A 19248-nucleotide genomic window follows, 5' to 3' on the forward strand; every position below is an offset into this window, starting at 1 on the left:
AGCTTAGAAATGAATATAAAGACCATGAAACTTGAAAATAACAATTCACACTAGAGACTTGTAGCAAAGAGCTCTCATTGCTTCCAAAGAACAAAAGGACAGAAGTTTTTAAATATTCTGCACACCAGAAGGCTTGTTCCAGCAAGGAACACCATTTGATCCCTTGTCTCCATACCTTAACATTTGATCTGACCTCATAGACAGAAAACAGCTGTACAAGAGAATTTAATTCTACAAAAGATGCATCTCAACCTCACAGAGCAACTGAGACCTTAATTTGGAAACCAACATATGAGATAAAGATCCTACGTACTAAAGAACCACTTAAAATCATTTTGAAAATGCATAAAAGTTTGTACTTCAATAGAGGCAGGCAACTTGCACAATCCTACTTGCAAGTCCTGCTGGAGTAATGCATTCCTCAACTGGCATACAACATTTGAGATGCCAAAATCTCTGGATTACATCTAATTTTGCTTTTTGCCTCGCGTAAGAGAAAAATGCTGAAGTACTAATCTTCTAAGAGCAATGCAGCTCTGCAAGGTGCCCTCTGGGGCACGGCATGGACTCGGTGGAGAACCAGCAATAGCTACCCCTAGGGTGGCCACAAGAGGCTGTGCAAGAGCCATGCAGAGCCCTTCCAGCAAAAGCTGAGTTCTGACCCCAGCACTCCATCATCCTGTAATGCCAAGCAAGTATAAAAAAAAACCCAAAACAACACATTGTTTCCATAGTGCCACATCCACTTATTTGTTAGTCCTCAGCATGTAATCCCTGCATTCAACACCTTTCAGAAGCATTCATGGGCAGGATTGGCCCGAGCAATTTTCTGAGTTGAATAATCTGCTCTGAGCACTTGAGTAGTTTGGACACCACTCATTATTAACTTCAAAACCAGTTTTTGTATGGTTAAATCCACATAACACAAAGCTCATCAGGAAAATGGCACCAGTGTCAAAGTGGATAACATTCTAGCATAATGGAATATCTTGCATCTGTAGCAGCTAGGACTTTTCAGATACAGACAGCAGTAAAAACTAGTTTCAAATATTCTACATTAAGCCAGATAGTCAGTAAAGCACAGGAGGATACAGGAAAACTGAGAAGTATAAGCTCTCACAAAAGTATTTCCAAAAGGTTCTCACCCAGTTCACTGTTGTCATCCACCAAAATAATTTCATGAAGAAGGTGAGCAGGAGTGCGATCCAGGACACTGTGCACCGTGCGAAGCAGGGCAGAAAGTGCTTCGTTGTAGAAACAGATGATAACACTGGCAAATGGCAGATCAGAAGGGTAGGATTTCTCTCTACACCTGCCAACAGAAATATAGTGCTTATTTTGTTAACTGTGGGATCTCCAAAGGGCTATGTCACTCTTTGAATGTCATAGAGTGTTTATATCCAATATTTAATGTCTACAGTAGGGTTAAGCATAAGTTACTCTCCATATAAATACAAACTTACAGTTAACACTGCTACTTGTTAGGAAGCAGAATATGATAGATTGTAGTGGTAAGGAGAATAACGGATCCTTAAGACATAACAAGAGTAAATACTAAAGGCTTATTTCAGCTATCAAAACACTACCTAGTAGAGTACTTTTAGTACTGTAAGGTGGCTCAGGTATGTACAAGAATGGCATATATGACAAATGCATCTATTGCCCAGTCACTGGAGAGCTGATTGGATATTCCAGAGTATCTCCAATAGTGCTAAATACTTGTTTAGACAACCAAACACTGGGATCCAGCCTGTAGATTAAGACACTCAAATCTGGTCAATGCTGTCAAGGAAGTCTAGACAGCATTCAGCTCACCCTAAAGCAGAGAAGTGCATTTTGTTAGCTGAAGAGCTGTGTATGCTCCATTAACTACACTGGCTGGATCTCTGCTAAATGTAATAACAGTAGAGACAACTGACTAACACACAGATAACTAAATATAGACATCTTAAACTCCTCACTGAATCTCACTCAAGGCAGAAGTTCATTTTACTTCCAAATTTTATCCATAACCTCTAGTAGGCTACATTATCACAGATTAATGCCATTTGAAGATGCCAGGTGCGAGGGAATCCAACAAAAATAAGAAAAACCATAAATGGAAACAGTTGTATAGAAAAGAAGCATTCATTGACTTGGTGTGAATTCAGCTCTTGGGAGGGATTTCATCAAGTACCTTGACCCACACCAGAGCAACCACTAGAAAAACAGAAGCAGGCTTTTTTCTCCCCCTCATTTCAGTGTTGTTTTTTCTTATCATTTTGTTACTGCAATGATTTTTTTCCATATGCACTGTGTGGATTAAAGAAAAATCCTGTTTTATAATAAAACAGATTATCCAGCAGTGCCACTCAGCTACCAAACAAATTCAGAAATAGAAAGCTCTTCTCCCCAGTTATTCATCTAACTTATCCTCTGTGGGCTTCCAACAAATGTCAAGCACTACATAAGGTGAAAGCACCTTCCCCATAGAACACTCATCAACTTGAGCACCTGAACATTTAACATCCAGTTTTCAATGATACTGAAGAGAATTATAGCATCTCTTCTGATAATTACAGTACTTGTAACATCAAAAATAAAGGTTGGGAGAAAAAAGTATTGTAGTATACTTAAAGTAACAGAGAGCAGAGCTACGAAAACAGCTCATAAAATAAATGAATATGATATGTGTTTGAATGATCATACGTACTTCACATCTCTTGTATCAGGTACCTCCCTGTGGTATCCCAGCCGGTTACTGATGAGCATATTGAAAGCATGCTTCTGATAGCCCAAGTCTCGTACCTCCTGATCTTCTTCATTGAAAATCATTCCTGCAAAAGGAACACACTGAGATCAGTTAAAAGGACTTGAAGTATCCACTGGAAATGATCAAGGATTGAAAAGTACACTTTAGCTTTCCCTAAAGCCAATCATGCTCTTCAGAAATTCCTTTACTCTCTGGTTTTGTGGAACATATTTTTGCTCAACTGATTTTGTTACCCCTCAGATAAGCAGTGATTTAGTAATCTGTGTAGTTATAACACAAAGTTTTCATCTGAACTGATGACTTCATTGTATTTATTGCCATAACAGACACATTCCCTTCTCCTAAATGGCCTCTCATTCCCAGCACCACCAAACAACATCAAAGACAGGAAAGACAGCTCACACAATGAATGAGCACCTGTCCAGGTCTAGAAGTGGAATTTTTGAGAGAGGGGAAAAAAAATAACCAAAAAAACAGCTGCAGTGGGAGAAAAGCCCTCACAGTAGCAGCTCCAATTCCATACAGTTCTCTTGTGCCTGCAGTAATAAAAATAGCTATGACAGAACCGGCAACTTCTTATTTCTCACTTGAGACCCTGACAACAAATAAAATAGCAATAAAGCGAGCTGTTCCTTTGCTGATTATTTTAGCAGAAGCATCAGCTGTTGCTGAGCACAGCAGAGGCAGCAATTGTTAGTATAAATAAGTACACTGCCAGAGGCCAAGGTGAAATCCTGAATGCCATCGTGCCTGCCTTGATTTAGTGCCAGGGTTCCACTCTCACTGAGCCAAATGCTTACCAGGGTGAAGAAAAGCAAAATATTAAGGTGCTTCAAATGAATCCTTCTACAAAATAATAAAAGCAGAAGGAAGTGGTAAGAGCACACCACAAGTTGCTGCATCTTCCCTACAGTTGTTTTTGACAGCAATCTCTCACTCCTTTGCCTTCTCTCTAAAACAGAATAAAATCAAACCTCCCAGACTCTTCTCATTCCTCACACTGAGTTTTTGACGGCTGTGCAAAAGCAAACTGAGCTCAAATACAGGGAAAGTGCAGTGGGTTAAAAAAACAGAATAAAGAGCATAAGAAGATGCAAAGAAAAATCTCAAGCTTAAGGACAACCCCTGGTTGGCCTTCAGAGCAGAGCTGTGTATTACCAGTTGTTTCAACACAAAATCTACTAATGGGTACAGCAAGACCACCTTACAGAGGAACGTCTGCATCCAGATATCCAGATTCCAATCCCCTACAACTCCCAGTCTACTACTAGCTACTTTATTCTGATCTTCTGAATACAGACAAGAAGAAATGCTAATAATTTTTAAAACATTCTCATTAAGAGCAACATGCAAAACACCTGAAAGGTGTTTTCAGTCCGAACAGTAGATATAAGTCCCTGGAAAAGAAGATTTGCCATGGAAACACCTGCTCAGGATTGACTTCAGCAGTGTTACATGGATCTCATAAGGTAGCAAAGAAAAGACACATTACTCTACCAGAACAGTGTTTTTGGCTTGGCCATCACATGCCAGTCCTTCCGTTGTCCTGGTTTTCCTTCTTTTTCTTTTCTTTGCATGTTCACCATTGCCCTACCCCAGAGAGGCATGAAGCCCCTTCCTGCAGCACTGATCTAATTCAAACAGAGTACCAGCTGTCTCCTCATGATTCATGTAGAGCTTATCCTGGCACTATAAATCACCTTGGCTTTCACCAACTAAACCAGTCGCTCTGTTTGAAGATCAAGGGACTTCTCAGTTGAAAAGCTCCAATTTCTTTCCTGGCCAGCACTGAATAGTTGGAAAGAAGTGGCCACCTCTGGACTGGCTTTCACCCCACTTGGCTCTTGAGGTTTTTGCAATGAATTAATAAACATTTGTAATGCCACAAGGCAATGCAAATTACCATTTTTGTTTTGGAGGGTGTTTCTCCACATACACACACAAGCCTAACACTCAAGCTTGTTAAAGGTCTCCAAACTTTTAAAGCAGACGATACAGTAATGACAAAAAGAGTTTGGCTGGATCTAACTATTAAGCTCCTGACTATGGAATGTACTATGACAATTCCCCCCAAAGCAGTAGATACCAATATTATAACACTCAGTATGTACCTCCAGACTTGAAGCAAATTCACAGGCTAATAGCCAGTGCATATTCAAATACAGCAGAAAACAGAAAGCATTTTAGTTAGGAACACAAACCTAAACAATCTCATTGATGAAATATGTTCCAGTGAAACATGCAGATTTTTGCTGGTACAAAATAAGCAGGAATTGACCATAATCACAATCATCTCAGTCAACCTCGCATTACAGTTTTGTCCCCCTCACATTTTTTTTAGGCTAATTTCATACTCCAACAATACTCCCCACATCAATGGTCATCTTCATTATGTATTGCTATCAAGCTACTTTAAATTGCTGCATAAGATCAGAGCTTCTCTGTGGCTAGTAAAAGTTCATGTATTTGAGCCTAATCAATACAGGAGAAAGACATGAAAGACAGGTAGCCACTGTCACTAGCCACTAGTACCACCTACATTTAACACCAGAACTACCTTATTACTCAGTTTTACCCTGAAATCCTTCTAACAAACAAAGTTCATTTTCTACTTGTACTCTTTTGTCACCCACACCAAAAAGCACTCACCCATTTCAGGAGAGAAGTCTCGCTCCCCCTTTACTGGATCCTGGACATGATTTCTAAGAGGATTTCTAAACTTACTCTCTTTCTGTTGCAATTCAGGTACATTAACTGGCCCCCGAGTGAAACGGGGGTAGAATTTTTTTGGAAATGGCTTCTGAGGTTCCAGCCCCTTGACGGGCACATTCTTGAAGGACTGGTTCTCTTCACTGAAGTTGAAATAAACAAAGAGCAGAAGTGTCCAGGTCACTGATGTGAAAAGGCACCCATAACAGAAATAGCGAAGCGTGACACTTCCCATTGTACACTCAGCATCGTTGAGGACCCATTCTCAATTACCTGAAAGAGAATAAGAAACACATTTTGAGAGCAGTGCCTATTAATTTATACATTAATGAAGTTCATTCGAGCCATTACTCTTCCATTAAATATTTTTGTAACATGAACATCAGACCTTAATGAAATGCCTCTTCACTTCCCAGTTAAGAAGCATGACCACGGTTGGTCAACACATGTGGCCACAACTGCTTTAAAACATGAAGCAAACAATCACTAACAGCCAAGTGACACATTGCACTTAAGGGTACGCAATTAATTCTCTCAGAGCAGTTATGTAATTATCTTTCTTCCACCACATTATGTTCTTCATCTGCCTACGTTCACTTAAACAAATCGCTATTTAAGTACATACCAAAGAATTGGTTCTTGCTCTCAGCTCCTACTTTGAAATATGGAATGAGAGAACAAAGACTCAAAAACCAAAATAGTTAACTCCCCTTTCATTCCAAATTTAAGAACACCAACCATCACGAGCATCCCAGAAATCAGAGTGCAATCTAGCTAAGACACAGTACCAGTGACAATTACAGACTCTCTTGATAAAGAAAACAAGCACTGATAGAATAGCAAAAGAATAAAAACCTTCAAGGAAATTCACTGGCTCCCTATAGACATGTGCAGACTGTGGAATAGATTCCATCCTCCCTGGAGGAGATGCCCACCTGAAGCTGAAAGGAAGCAAACCAGAGTTTTCCTGTAGGTATCCCACCACTAACACCACTTGCCCAAAGTATATTGGCAATTACTCAAGTAAGCAAAGCCCTGGAATGAAGCTTGTGAAACTGGTGATAAAGTTTTATTTACAGCCCTGGAGAATCAGGTAAACTGTTTGGAGTCTCTCCTGTCTAAACAAGGCCTGGTTCCCAAATTTCAGAAAGAAAAAAAGCCTCCAAGAATTAGATTTCTCTCATCATTACCTAAACACAGTGAATTATTAGCATAGTAGCAATATGTCAAGAAAACATTTAGCCACCTATTTAATTAGGAAAACATTTGTATTAAGAAAACAAAGTACTGGGGATGGGGGGAGGGATCAAGGGTTTATGCTAATGTATTTCTCAGGCTTCTCAAGATGTTGGGAACTAAGGGAAGTCCTCAGGTCATGCTGGCAAAGAACAAACCTCAACTACAGTTACGAGTACAAACAGAATATTCCCTTTGCAATAGAGAAAAGTACTAAACAGAGGTAGAAGGCATTATGATCCCAAAGAAATCTATCTGGATCCCACTCATTTTGGCAGTATAATTCCAAGTCTTAAAGTGACTTGCATCCAAAAATTCAAACTTCATTTTCACAGACTGCAGCAAGTCATTATCTCTGTTCTGAAAAAGAACATTTCCACGATGTAGAATGAAGCAAAAAAATCCTCCTCAAAAACCATTTACCTGTTATTCTTACCAAGTTAAACTCCTTCACTTCTGTAAGACAAAATATATCTCTATGCAGCAGTTAAACCCAAAGACTTTTTTAAAGCTCTTTAACAGGGTTTAAATCTCACACTGATTCCGTGCATGCGGACAAATTGCATGCACTGTGAAACAGGCTCTAACACTGCCACACATAAATCTCACTGCTTAAGCAGGAGGCCATGAAATTAGTCAGGCAACAAATGCTCTGGGACATAAGTGATTCCAAAAAAACCCTAATTCTAGCTAACACAATGGGTTTAGCAGCTAGAAAGATGCAGATCACCAGACTCCAATACCTTATTGCATGCGCTAAGACTGGTCAATTACCGCACAATAAAGCAAATCCAGGCTCTCAAAAAGCACTGGAGTTGCAAAGAAGCAAGATTAGATGCACAAATATATCTTTGCATTATAGTTACTCTTCTTGCCAGACAGTCTGCAGACAATTAACACTCAGAGATCTGGGTATTTGCCAGTTTTTTCTTGCACAGCCACAAGCAGGTCATCTGCAGCAAGTCTTGTCCAAGTCTAACACTGCTCCACAAAACCTGCAGGAGTTGTTTTGCCATTTGCTATGGTAACACAGATGTGCAGTCCAACATTGTGGCACACGTACTTGTGCTGTGGAACAGAACTGTTCTAATGAGATAGCAATTCATAGAAACATAATTCCTGCAGCAGAAACAACTTTTTCATTTCAAAGTTAAGTAAAGCTATATCCATGCTCAGGTTTGTACAGGAGAACCAGATCTCACCCTTGCTATCACAGATAACAGCAGGAGTACTGGACACAAAGCAGAATTCATTGTGAAACAAGCTTCTCCTCAACTTCTCTGATCTGTTTTACAGCTCAGAGTTCATGCTGCTGTTGAAGCAAATCCAGACACAAGGTTTGCTGTGCCCAAAATCAGACATTCAAATGAAAAGGGATAAATGAGTAATCACTGGAGTGAAAAGATCACCATCATCCATCCCTTCCATCTCCTGAAGGCCCTCTGACCAGCCTGAAGATCACACTTAGAGACCTGCCAGATTGCTCTTGCAAACACAAGCACAAACCTGAGCATGATGTTATTCCATGTGTTCTTTCCCAGGGCAGAACTGCTTCGCTTTCCCCTCCATTGCCGTTTTGCAGCTTTGTGAAAGGACACAAAGGTTGAAAAATTGCATTTAAAATAAGTGACAGAACCTCCACAATGCAGAAACGAAGCCCTTTCAGTAGCTTGCTATTCAACCAAGACATTTGGTAATACATTTGGCAGGAAAATACAAAGCCATTATTTATTTCCTCTAAGTTCCAAATGTTCTGTTAGAGACTTAACTTTGAAAGCAGATTGGAAGAAAACATAAAACACTGTCTAGAATAGAAAATCAGGGTTGAGTAGTTTACCTCATAGTAGTTGAGCATTTACACAACTGGCTTCATATGGATTTCAACCATTTCTACCAACTCTTCAAGCACTACACACGAGGTTCTGTATGTGACCTGCCCTGAGGAGCCAAGAGACCCTCTCCAGCCATACACTCTTATGTGTACAATCCCATCAACACATCCCTGCCTTCATCAACACACCAAGCTTCACTTGTTTCAAAATACCATGGCCAGAATAACTGCTCTGAGGTGCTCCAGAGTCACAGGGACAACTGCCACATGTGTCTCCAATCTCCCCCCACAAAGGGTCTAAAGCATTTCACCCCTCTATTACTGAAAAGCAACACAGCTGCCAAAAGAGAGTTTCCAGAAGATCTCAAATAATTCTTTTACAAAAAAAAACAAAAACCAAAAACAAATGTGAGTCAACCTTCACAACGAACAGAAGACAGTTCCTCCCCCTCAGTAACACAGGAATAATAAAGAGCTATGATCACATCTTGAAGTATTTTACAAGACCTCATTAACACATACAGCATCCTAGCAATAAATGGGGTTTACAGCTGCTTGCACTGGGATACTTCAGAATCCATTCAGAACAGATGAAGAGAATCCATAAGCCAGACAAATTGTTTGAGGTGGCAGCATCTCCTGTATCAGGAAGTTATGGTCCATTTTGGAGGCAACCGGGGTGACTCAGATGGAGAAAAACAAATGCTTTTAAAAGCTGCCCCCTGTACCTACTGAGAATATATCTATAGAGCAATCCATAGCATTCCGTACATTTCTAACCCAAATAATGAAATCTAACCAAATATTCTGACTTTCAGACCCTCCCTTCTCTCTCTCTCTATTCTGACTGCCATATTTATTGCCAGACAGTTTTCTCCCTTTGACAAAGCCTCAGGAAGAACTGAGTTTGCACGACATCATGCCAGAAATGCCAAGAGCAAAATATTCCTCTCTAATCCTGACAGATTCCACTGCAGAGATCTCACTTCCTTGCAGATGTAGTCAACTATTAATTTCTTCTCCAAGTATAAAAGTTATAAGTAACTTAGTAAAACTCCCTGAAAGTCAATCAATAGCAGAGATGAAAAGCTCCAGGAGCCAACCTGCCAGTAATCATTGCTCCAGCTGCAGTGATTACTGCACAGCACTGTTTTCCACATTGCTCTGACTTCATGTAGGTTCCTTACAGCACCATCACAAAATTCAGTTCACACATGCAACCCCAAGCATTTACATTTGATTAACAATTTGCCCAACACTGATGCGCTCTGTTCCCCTAGACAGACTGGAAGAGTTTGCTGTTAGGAACCCGTGCAGCTCTAACAGTGACCCAGTGTATGAGCCTTCAATATTTTTAATGAAGAAAATGCCAACTATATTTCACAATATTTTGGCTAACAGAGAGAAAGCAGCTACAGGATCTCTGAGCAGCCACAGCTTAGACACCACATCTGCTTGGATTAACCTCAGCAACTTAGTAAACACACCGTATGACTAGATATTTCACAGCCATGCCAAAACTCATGTTTGTCAGAGGTCAAACAGAGGATCAGATTAACCTCAAGATTTTTGAAACAGCAGTTGGAATTATTTGAGAAATCCTTCAACTCTGCTTGAAGTTTTTCCAAGAATAGCTTCACTTAAAAAGAAAAAGGCACTTATACTACCCAAATTTCCTTCTGCAAGACAGTGTAGAGATGTATAATTGTATGTTATGTATATGCTATGTATAAAAGATACAGTACAGGCCAGTCAGCCTCATTCCCACCCCCAAAAATGTGATCCAGCAACTTGTTCTGGATGCCATCTCCAAGCAACTGGAAGAAAAGGTTATCAGGAGTAGTCAACATCAATTCACCAAGGAGAAATCATTCTTGACCAGCTGATAGCCTTCTGTGATGTAATCAGTGTCTGGGCAGATGGGGAGGGACAGCAGAAGGTGTTGTGCACTTTGCCTTCAGCAAGGTGTTAGATACCATCTCCCACAACATCCTTGTTATGAAACTTAGAACTATGTGGGATAGGTGAGTGGATGGTGGGGTGGGCTGAGAACTGGCTGACTGGCAGAGCTCAGAGGGTTGGCATCAGTGGCACAGAGTCTAGTTGGAGGCCTGTAACTAGTGGTGTATCCCAGGGGTCAGTTCCAGGTCCAGTCTTCTTCAACATCTTCATTAACAATCTGGATGAAGGAATAGAGTTCACCCTCAGCACACTTGCTGGAAGGATTGGCTGACACCTGATAGGTTAGGAAGGCCTAGAACTTGAACATAGGAAATTCCGCAGTAACATAAGAATTCCTTTTCACTGAGGGTGATGGAGCATCGGAATAAGTTGCCCAGAGAGGTTGTAGAGTCTCCTACAGAGATATTCAAGACCCATCTGGATGCCTACCTGTGTAATCTGTTGTAGGGTACCTGCTTCTGCAGGGGTGATGGACTTGATGATCTCTTGAGGTCCCTTTCAACCCCTGCAATTCTACAAAAATCTTCATATTTTAGAGGAGTATTCCAGTAAAACAACATTATTTTCATCTTTCTACAGAGTACTTGGATAAATACCTGAGTGGATTACCAATATTGGCTACCAATATTGCACTTCCAAAAAAGCATTAGCATCAACAGCTTGACATCAGGACAGAAGCTCCCTGGCTGGGGGCAGCTGGAAAGGACCCAGCATGGACCTGACAGCAGCCTGCTCCTACCTGCAGGGATAGGGACACCCCAAACAGAGCTGCACTCTTTGTTACAGTGCGTGGGAGAACAGAAGAGCTAAAACCAGACTAATCTAGCTCCAGCAACTCTCAGAGAAATACGCTATAAGCCACAAGCTGTCCTCCTGTATAACATCATTGCTCACATTCATTTTAATGAGATGACATACAAAGATCTATTTTTAATGAGTCACCGTAAATCACTTCTAAATGCAACTTTAAAAGCTTTAGGATCCAAGTTTAGTCATTTCAGCACAACTATAGAAATCCACGTCACACCATCTAAAATAAATCCTGCTGGAACAAATACAAGTTTTGATCAACGCTTAGCAGGAAAAGAAAGTCTTAAAATACCAATAATGTTCATTATACTTCATAATGAAAGAAAGATGCATAGAGAGAATAGCTGCTTGAATTGCTGAAAACCTAAACAACGGTACTTTGAGTTTGGAATGAAGTAGTTTCATGAGATTCTGTCTCTCATTAACAACCTACCAGGTCTGGTTACAAGCAGTAGCACAACAGAGCATCAAGAAAATTAACATAGCAGCCCAGTTAGCGATTACAGTCAGCAAGTACATTTGGACTTAGAAATACGAGCTTATGAAAATCCCAGCACTGAGTAACTAAGCACCATATAACAGTTAGTTTTGTTCTGCTGCAATGTCCTTCCCCCCCCCAGGAAAGCTCCTCATTGTCCAAAGGACAATTGCATGGGATTAAAGGAATCTCTAGCAAGTATGCTGCACTACAGGGCTGCTCTGCTGGATGTTACTTTCAGCCACCTGGCATATAAATATACGTCATGCCATTCATGTAGCCCTGAAAATACCTTCTCCCTTTTATTTGCTAATAGACGCTTTCTTCTAACTGAAATAACGGGACTTGCTTTTCATTTACAAAACCAGCTTTTAAGGAATCCCAGATGTTCAAGTACTGCCTCCAAGGAAAGGTGCCTGTGTATTGCAATGCAGTTCTTCCTTCTTATTTACAACTTAAAAACAAAGTAGGGTTAAAAACCACGCTGATAATTTCTTTAATGCACCTCTCTCCTATTAAAGATCTAAATATTAGTTGAAAGATCCTCAGTGCTACACTGTAAGAGAGCGTACAAGGTCAGCTATGCGTAAGTAAGCTGCTTAGTGCCTTTGCTCAGCATCTCAAATCTACCTACCTGTTCCTTTCATATTATGCCTACAGAGCTCAAAAGAACAGGAATAAAAATACAAATGCAAGAAAACAAATTTTGCAGCAATCATTTCACTGCTGCTACCCAGAAAAGCATAATCAATGTCTTTCCAAGGAATCTCTCATTACAACACCAATGGACTGGATCTCAGTCATGCTAGAGAAAGCCATCATTAAGCTTCCACACAAATTTCAGTTCTAAAAACTCCTTTACTCCTCATTATCCAAACCAGTAGTAACTGTATAAGGTTTCCACATCCTTAATAAAGTTTAGCAGGTACGATATCTGTTCAAATGAGTCTTGAATCTTTTTTAATCAGAAGTGGTTGCAACTTCTTCCCCCCCCTCCAGCCATTCACAATGTTTTCCAAATCTAAGAAACAAACACAAACTGTTCAGCCCTCCCACCAGAAATGCTGGTAGGAATCCTGGCAATAAAACAGACCTCATGGAATTACGCTGGAGTGGGGCAGTGAAAACTGGGGTTGATGGGCTCAGTTTTAAGCCTGTAACCACTGACCTTCAACAGTGCATTCTGCACAAGTCTTCCTTTAAATCCCAGCAGTGCAGTTCTCTCCAAGCAAACATCCCCTTGTGGGGAATTCAGTACTGAAATCAACAGCTGCATACAAAAATTATATATTAAAACACCTCTACAAATTCAGACCAGAATTTCTGCAAAATACTGTACCTGAACTTGTACTAAATGCAAGCCTGGTGCAATTAAGTTATTTCCTAGTATTACAAAACTAGAAACTCTGGGAAGCTGACTTAATGAGAATGGTTAGGTTTCATCTTGCCCTCCAGCATTAGATTACAAGGACTCATTCACAGACCTCCAAGTCTATTTCCCGCAACTCACACAAGGCTGATTCAGTTCTCTTTTCCTAGATGACTTTCCTTTTCAATACACAGAAACTTACATAAAAACATGTCAGAAGTGCTATGTTCGCACCCCACGCACTATATTCACTTACAATTATATGCCAGAAGCTGCTACCAGACAGCAACTCAAGGCTGTGCCTATTGCTGCAGCTTGGGGGTCTTCTCATGGAGGTGGTGGGATCACTGTCCCTGGAGATGTGGCACTGAGGGACCCCATTAGTGGGCATGGTGGGGATACATTGACAGTAGGACTAAGTGTTCTTAGAGGCCTTTCCCAACCTGAGTTGGAAAAGGTTCCATAATCAGCTCCATAATTCTACCCTGCACCAAACACCTTTATGGAGCTGGAATACCTGATATTAGTACACATACACATTATCTGTTTGTAACAAAACCTAGTAGTTACATGAGCAGGGTTAAAACAAACCATGGTTTAAACCTCACAAAAGCTGACAAATAGGAAAATATTTAACTCATTCTCAACTAATAGGATTTCTTAATTTCTGTTAGAGCTCTCTGTGCTGTTAAGAGAGGGAATAATCTTAGGAAGACCTTTAATGTATTACATTGTGAGTTCTGCATGGTTGGCCATTGATAAGTCAAAGAGAAAAACTGAAAGAAATAGTAAAAACACAGGTTTAACTGAACTCAACATTTATTTGCATTTCTGATGTCCAGAAACAAAGGTCACTTAAGTTTTTACTTCAAGCATTAGCACAGAATCCACAGTAGCTGTGCCATCTGGAACAGCAAAACAAGGGACTTTCATGTTTTCCGGTAGGGAATTCTTTCCCAAGAAGACCAAACAACCCATCATCATTTTTGTTTTGGATCTGTTTTCACAACAGAAGTTTGCAGTAATCTCCACATACCAGTTCTTCCTTACTTCTCCTGTTTTCTCACTCACGTCTCCAGCCATCAACACAGGAGAGGAAGCCCAAGTATACAAACCAGCACCTCTCCTCAGCTTATGGAGTGAGCCAAGACAACCATATATTAAGGTATGCAATGAAACCACAGGATGTTCTGGCTGAAATATTTGCTCAGCTATGGATTTTAATGAGATCCTCAAATTTGCTGTCTCAATACTTGCTTTTTAAACCTGAATGCTGCATTAAGGCAAACATATCAAAGGTTTCAAGGTCACAGTAAGCAGAAATAAAGACTGGATGTTGTGTTGAGGGACGGGGTTTAGTTGGAGCAATTAGTAATAGGTGAACGGTTGGACTGGATGATCTTTTAGGTCTTTTCCAACCTTGGTGATTCTAAATAATACAAATAACAATTGAAACTTTGAGTGGAGTAGTAATTGCTCTTCCAAGCCAATTTATGAGTTTTACTGAACTCTTGCAGGTAAGACACCCTGTTTTTCCTCTTCTAAACAAAATACAGTTCAGAGTAACAGAAAAGGCATCTACCATTGCTGCTACAACTGTATCTATGGACAGAATCAATGAAAAAACACTTATGCTTCCAAACTAAAAGTTATCATGCTAAGTATTGAATTTGACAGTAGGGCAGGGGCTTTTCAAATACATCAGCAAACAGAACTTGTATTGGCACATGTCTGAAAAGAAAAAAGTGGACTTGAACCACTGGATTAGAGCGATGAATCATTAGCAAAGAGATTTCATGCTCTATGGAAAGGAAACTTCTACAAGTTTGGTGGCCCTGCCAGGCAGGGGGGGCTGGAGCTTCATGATCCTTGAGGTCCCTTCCAACCCGTGTCTGTGATTCTACAAATTAAGCCAAAAAATAGATTGCCCTTTCATTTCCTTCTACGTGATCTTACAGACACACTTACTACTCTTCCAAAGAGCCTCCTTTGAGGAAAGGGTTGTGTAGCATTTCTCTACCCCCCATTAGCCACTTCTACTTATCTATTGCCAATGATTTTAATGTGAAAACATTCTCACGATTTTGATGTTGAAATCGTGGATGTTGCAATAGGATCAACAGCACATTTTCCCCACTTCACTAGGAGCCAATTTCCAGTACAGTGATAGCACGAACATTCAGCACATAACCCAGAACTCAGACTCCTCTGGTTTCACATGCAATGAGTCTCAGTGTCTGCTGATGCAAGAGATAAGATGCCAACCGACAAAGTTTGGGTATTCCAAGAAACAGAAAAGTAAAGAATGCAGTTCTAGAAAGCAAACTGCATCACACATACATGAGATATCAGCAGAGCCTGTAAAGTTCTCTGCTCTTGGTGCTACGTTAAAAGAATCAGCAAAATAGTCAAAATACCTCCAAAGAATTATTCATAAGGGGATGTATATCAAAATGGGATAGAGTTCAGTTCTTCCTGGAAAAGGATCTTTTTTAGTCCAGGCTAACTTTGAGGTTTACAGCATCTCATTTAATCCTTGCCTGCAGAAGCAAATCTAAGCCATTTAGCCAGATAATTCTTTAACAACTTCATGTAAACTAAAAACAAGACATCTGAATGCACTCTTAACATCCATTATGTTTAAATCAGCATGGCACACAGCCATCATTTACTGAGGTACCTTGTTTCTTGCATGCCTCTGCAAGTCTATTAACTGAGCCTGTCCTTTTAAAATTAGACATCTTAAATGATGCTGCATCTCACAGTGAAAGCCATAGGAATGACACTAGAATTTACTGCAGGTAAGGTACCTCACATTAGCAGCTCTGCAGTATTTCTCTATGTGTGTACTCCTTCCCTCTTGCACAGTAAAAGAAGTCCTTTCTATTCATTGGCTTGCTCAATGGCAAGAGGGATCAGAGCACGCATACCACTGCAGCAGAGCCAATAAGGTATCATTCATCAGTCATGGCAAAGGCTCACTCTCAGAAATGCAGAATCTTACACAGCAGTTACCACCAGAAGAAATAAAACCACAGCAGTTCACCTGCCCCATGCCAGGTAGAGGCATCCAAGTACCTACCTGCAAGCAACACCTAAAGCCTGCACACCTATTCCTTGCTCACACACAGCTTTCAGTATGAAATTTGAAGATGCTTTGTTGCAATTTTCACAGCATTCAAAGTATTTACACTAATTATTAGACAATACTAACTCACAAGAGAAACATGCCGGAGCACGGGTGAAAAACACTATTAACTTTGATACAACACGAGCCAAACAAATGCATTTTCTCATGCTGCTAAACACCAGTTTAAGAGCCAAAGCCTTCATACTGATAGCATACATTAACACAGTAGCTGCAACAGCAGATGCATTTATCATCATAAGCCACCATGTGTTTTGGAGCCTTATATAAGGATCAGGAGAGTATTTGCATTTCTCATTTTAACGAGGATTGAAACAGACTTTACCTCTGTAATACTTTTTTGAGGAAAAAAAAACACCAAAACACAGGCATTTCTGTACTTGAAGCACACGAGCATATTTTTTGCTCTTTAATAGACAGAAAACACAGAGCAGCATCTCTCCAAATTAAATCATAACTGAAGCTTAGTGATACCAGTGCTGCCTGGCCAGAGAGATGGAACAGCTTAGCAAGTCCATAAGCTGAATTGCTACAAAAAAGAATTGCGACCTTCTCCTACTCTTCAAGGTTGCAATCCTTCATGCAACCCTAAGGTAACTTCAGTAAGACCGATCCGCCCTCTGTTCTTTTTGCCCCTGCTGTATGCTATTCTCTTACTTGAAGATCCAAATTCCTCACTTTAAACATCTGCTCATATACTCCTAGTCTTCCCATCCATTTAATACACAGCTTGCTCTGCTCTACACACACTGTCTGCCATTAAAACTGTTATTTCAACAGTAATTGCTTTCTACATACTCATTATTCACCTTCATTCCCCTTTCCATGCTGTTTGGGGGCTCCCATCCTTCCAGAAAGCTTAATACACTCATCATACCTTTATTTACTGCCATACCATTATACCATCATACTATTATTTACTGTTACTAGGAGGAGGGTGTTGACAGCCACTCATTCTGTCTCCGGACACACAGTAACCTACCAGGAACTCTTTTCCTTGCATAACAAAGTATCCATTTGAGTCCTCCACAACAAAGCCATTAGAAAGCAGAAGCACTGGGATCTGCCCTGAGAACCTCTTAATAACAAGTCAGGCAACCTGCTGGCTTCCCCCTGCAAAGCTGAGAGATGAGGGCTCACGAGAGCTGCAGCGCTATTACTTTCCTTCCCTGCTGCAGAAGAGCTCCTAAAACTCCACAGGAGCTTATCGTACCCGGGGATGACTCAAAGCTTATGCAGAAGGCATGCAGTGCTGCGGAGACAGCTTTACCAAGGGAGGCCAATCGCGTGCTAATCAAAAGCCTCTTATCTGGAAACACCTGGTCCTTTGTACTGCTCTAAAACCAGGTCTGGGGATCCCAGCTGCACTAACTCACAGCTGCAGGTAATGCAGAGAGCAGAGACACTGCTGGGGGGATTGCTAGTGTCCTTCCCTGAGCACACAGGTTGCTTTAATCTAACCAGAGATACCTGGGAGCAGGTTACTGCTCAGATGAGATCCCTAAAAGAAAAACAAAATACAACCACAAATGCCGGACCAGAAAGTACTTAGAATATCTCATGTTACTTACAGACTGCTCTTTCTAAGCAAGGAAAGGAGGGATTTGACCTAAGCTGCAACGCATGTTCCAGAGCAAACAAGCGTATTAGTGCGGTGCTGATGATCCTGTGTAATTGCAGCACTAGAATTAGGAGATTTCAGCAAGCCTTCAAGCAGAAAGCAACTCTACGGATAAAGCACGGATTATGGACAGGGCAGCATCAAAGCCAGGTCATGAGATCTTTTCTCCCAGGGCTGCTGTACACCTGGGGTGGTGCTGGGCCTCCCGCAGCCGGGCTCAGCACACCTGTACAGGCAGAGGCAGCAGCCTGAACTCGGCTCCTATGAGCAGAGAACAGCCAGGCCGGGATCCAGCACAGCCCGAGCAGCTGAGCCCCGTCCTCGCACAACCAAAGGACAGAGGCTTCTTCTGCCTCCCACAGAGGGTCGTTTGCTGTCACTCCCTCCAGCCGCAGCCTCCTTTACAAGCTACAAGAAGAATGCCACGAGAACTCACTAGAAGGGTTGGATCCCAGCCTCGTAACACAGCCCGCATTTAGAAAGGGAGCCTCGATGGTACAACGTATGCACCGAAAAGCACAGGAACAACAACAAAACTACACCGCCTTCCATCCGGCGCCCGCAGCCCCCAACCCCGAGCTTCATCCCCGTCGGTCGGGTTTAACCTCACCGCCCCCTCCCTACCCGGGTAACCCACCGCCCGAATCCCCACTCGGCTCAACACCGCCGTCCCCCCCAACTCACCGCGGCGGTGGCGGCATGGCCCCTCAACCCACTCCGTGCCCTCAGCGGCGCCGGCTCCACGTAACTCCTCCTTTTTCTCCTCCTTTTTCTCCTCCTTCTCCCTCCCCGGCCGCCCCTGCCATGTGATGCTCTGGGGCGCGGCCGCCATGACGGGCGGGGCTAAAAGGGCCTAGAAGATGGCGGGGGTTCGTGTAGGTTGATTTGGTCACGGAGCTGTGAGGGGAGAGTAGCTGGGGATGAGGGAAAGACTGTGCCACAGAGGGAGGAGGACATTGAACGGGCTGCAAATGTCCTTGAGTGGCATCTGGATGTGTTTATCATAGATCTCTGAATGGGAGAAAAGAAACAAGCGGAGGTTAGGCTGACAGGAGACACTTGGGCTAAATGTCTCGATTTTCTTTGCTGTGGAGCTGTCAGGTACATGTGGGATTAACTTCCTTTCATGCCTTGGGGAATACAAATACCAGCCTGGCACATAGTGTGTGTGCCCCAGCAGAGTGTGTTCACAGGATCTCCTCTGAGAGCTGTTCTGCTCTGCATGTGTAATTAAATACTAATTAAGCTATGGGAAGTAATGAGTTTGTAGGGGTTGTGGGTTATTTCCTTAGAAGGGAAAAACCTGAAATCAGGCCCTAATTGTTTGTTATC

The 19248-nt window shown here is 41.6% G+C and overlaps 1 protein-coding gene across 1 annotated transcript in view; it reads right to left on the reverse strand.

Moving 5' to 3' along the window:
* GALNT11 (polypeptide N-acetylgalactosaminyltransferase 11) overlaps positions 1–18668 on the reverse strand; it is a 32099-nt gene extending 13431 nt beyond the window's left edge. Inside the window, exons 1-4 of the mRNA XM_015852861.3 lie at positions 18601–18668; positions 5402–5734; positions 2693–2816; positions 1146–1312 (exon numbers count right to left, since the gene is read on the reverse strand). Of these exons, the coding sequence (XP_015708347.1) occupies positions 1146–1312; positions 2693–2816; positions 5402–5696 (586 nt within the window). The 5' untranslated portion in view covers positions 5697–5734; positions 18601–18668. The remainder of the gene's footprint in view (positions 1–1145; positions 1313–2692; positions 2817–5401; positions 5735–18600) is intronic.
* Between the last annotated feature and the right edge of the window lie 580 nt (positions 18669–19248).

Source organism: Coturnix japonica, chromosome 2, assembly GCF_054131305.1.
Source record: "Coturnix japonica strain WE chromosome 2, WE-NBRP24, whole genome shotgun sequence".
Lineage (NCBI taxonomy): Eukaryota > Metazoa > Chordata > Aves > Galliformes > Phasianidae > Coturnix > Coturnix japonica.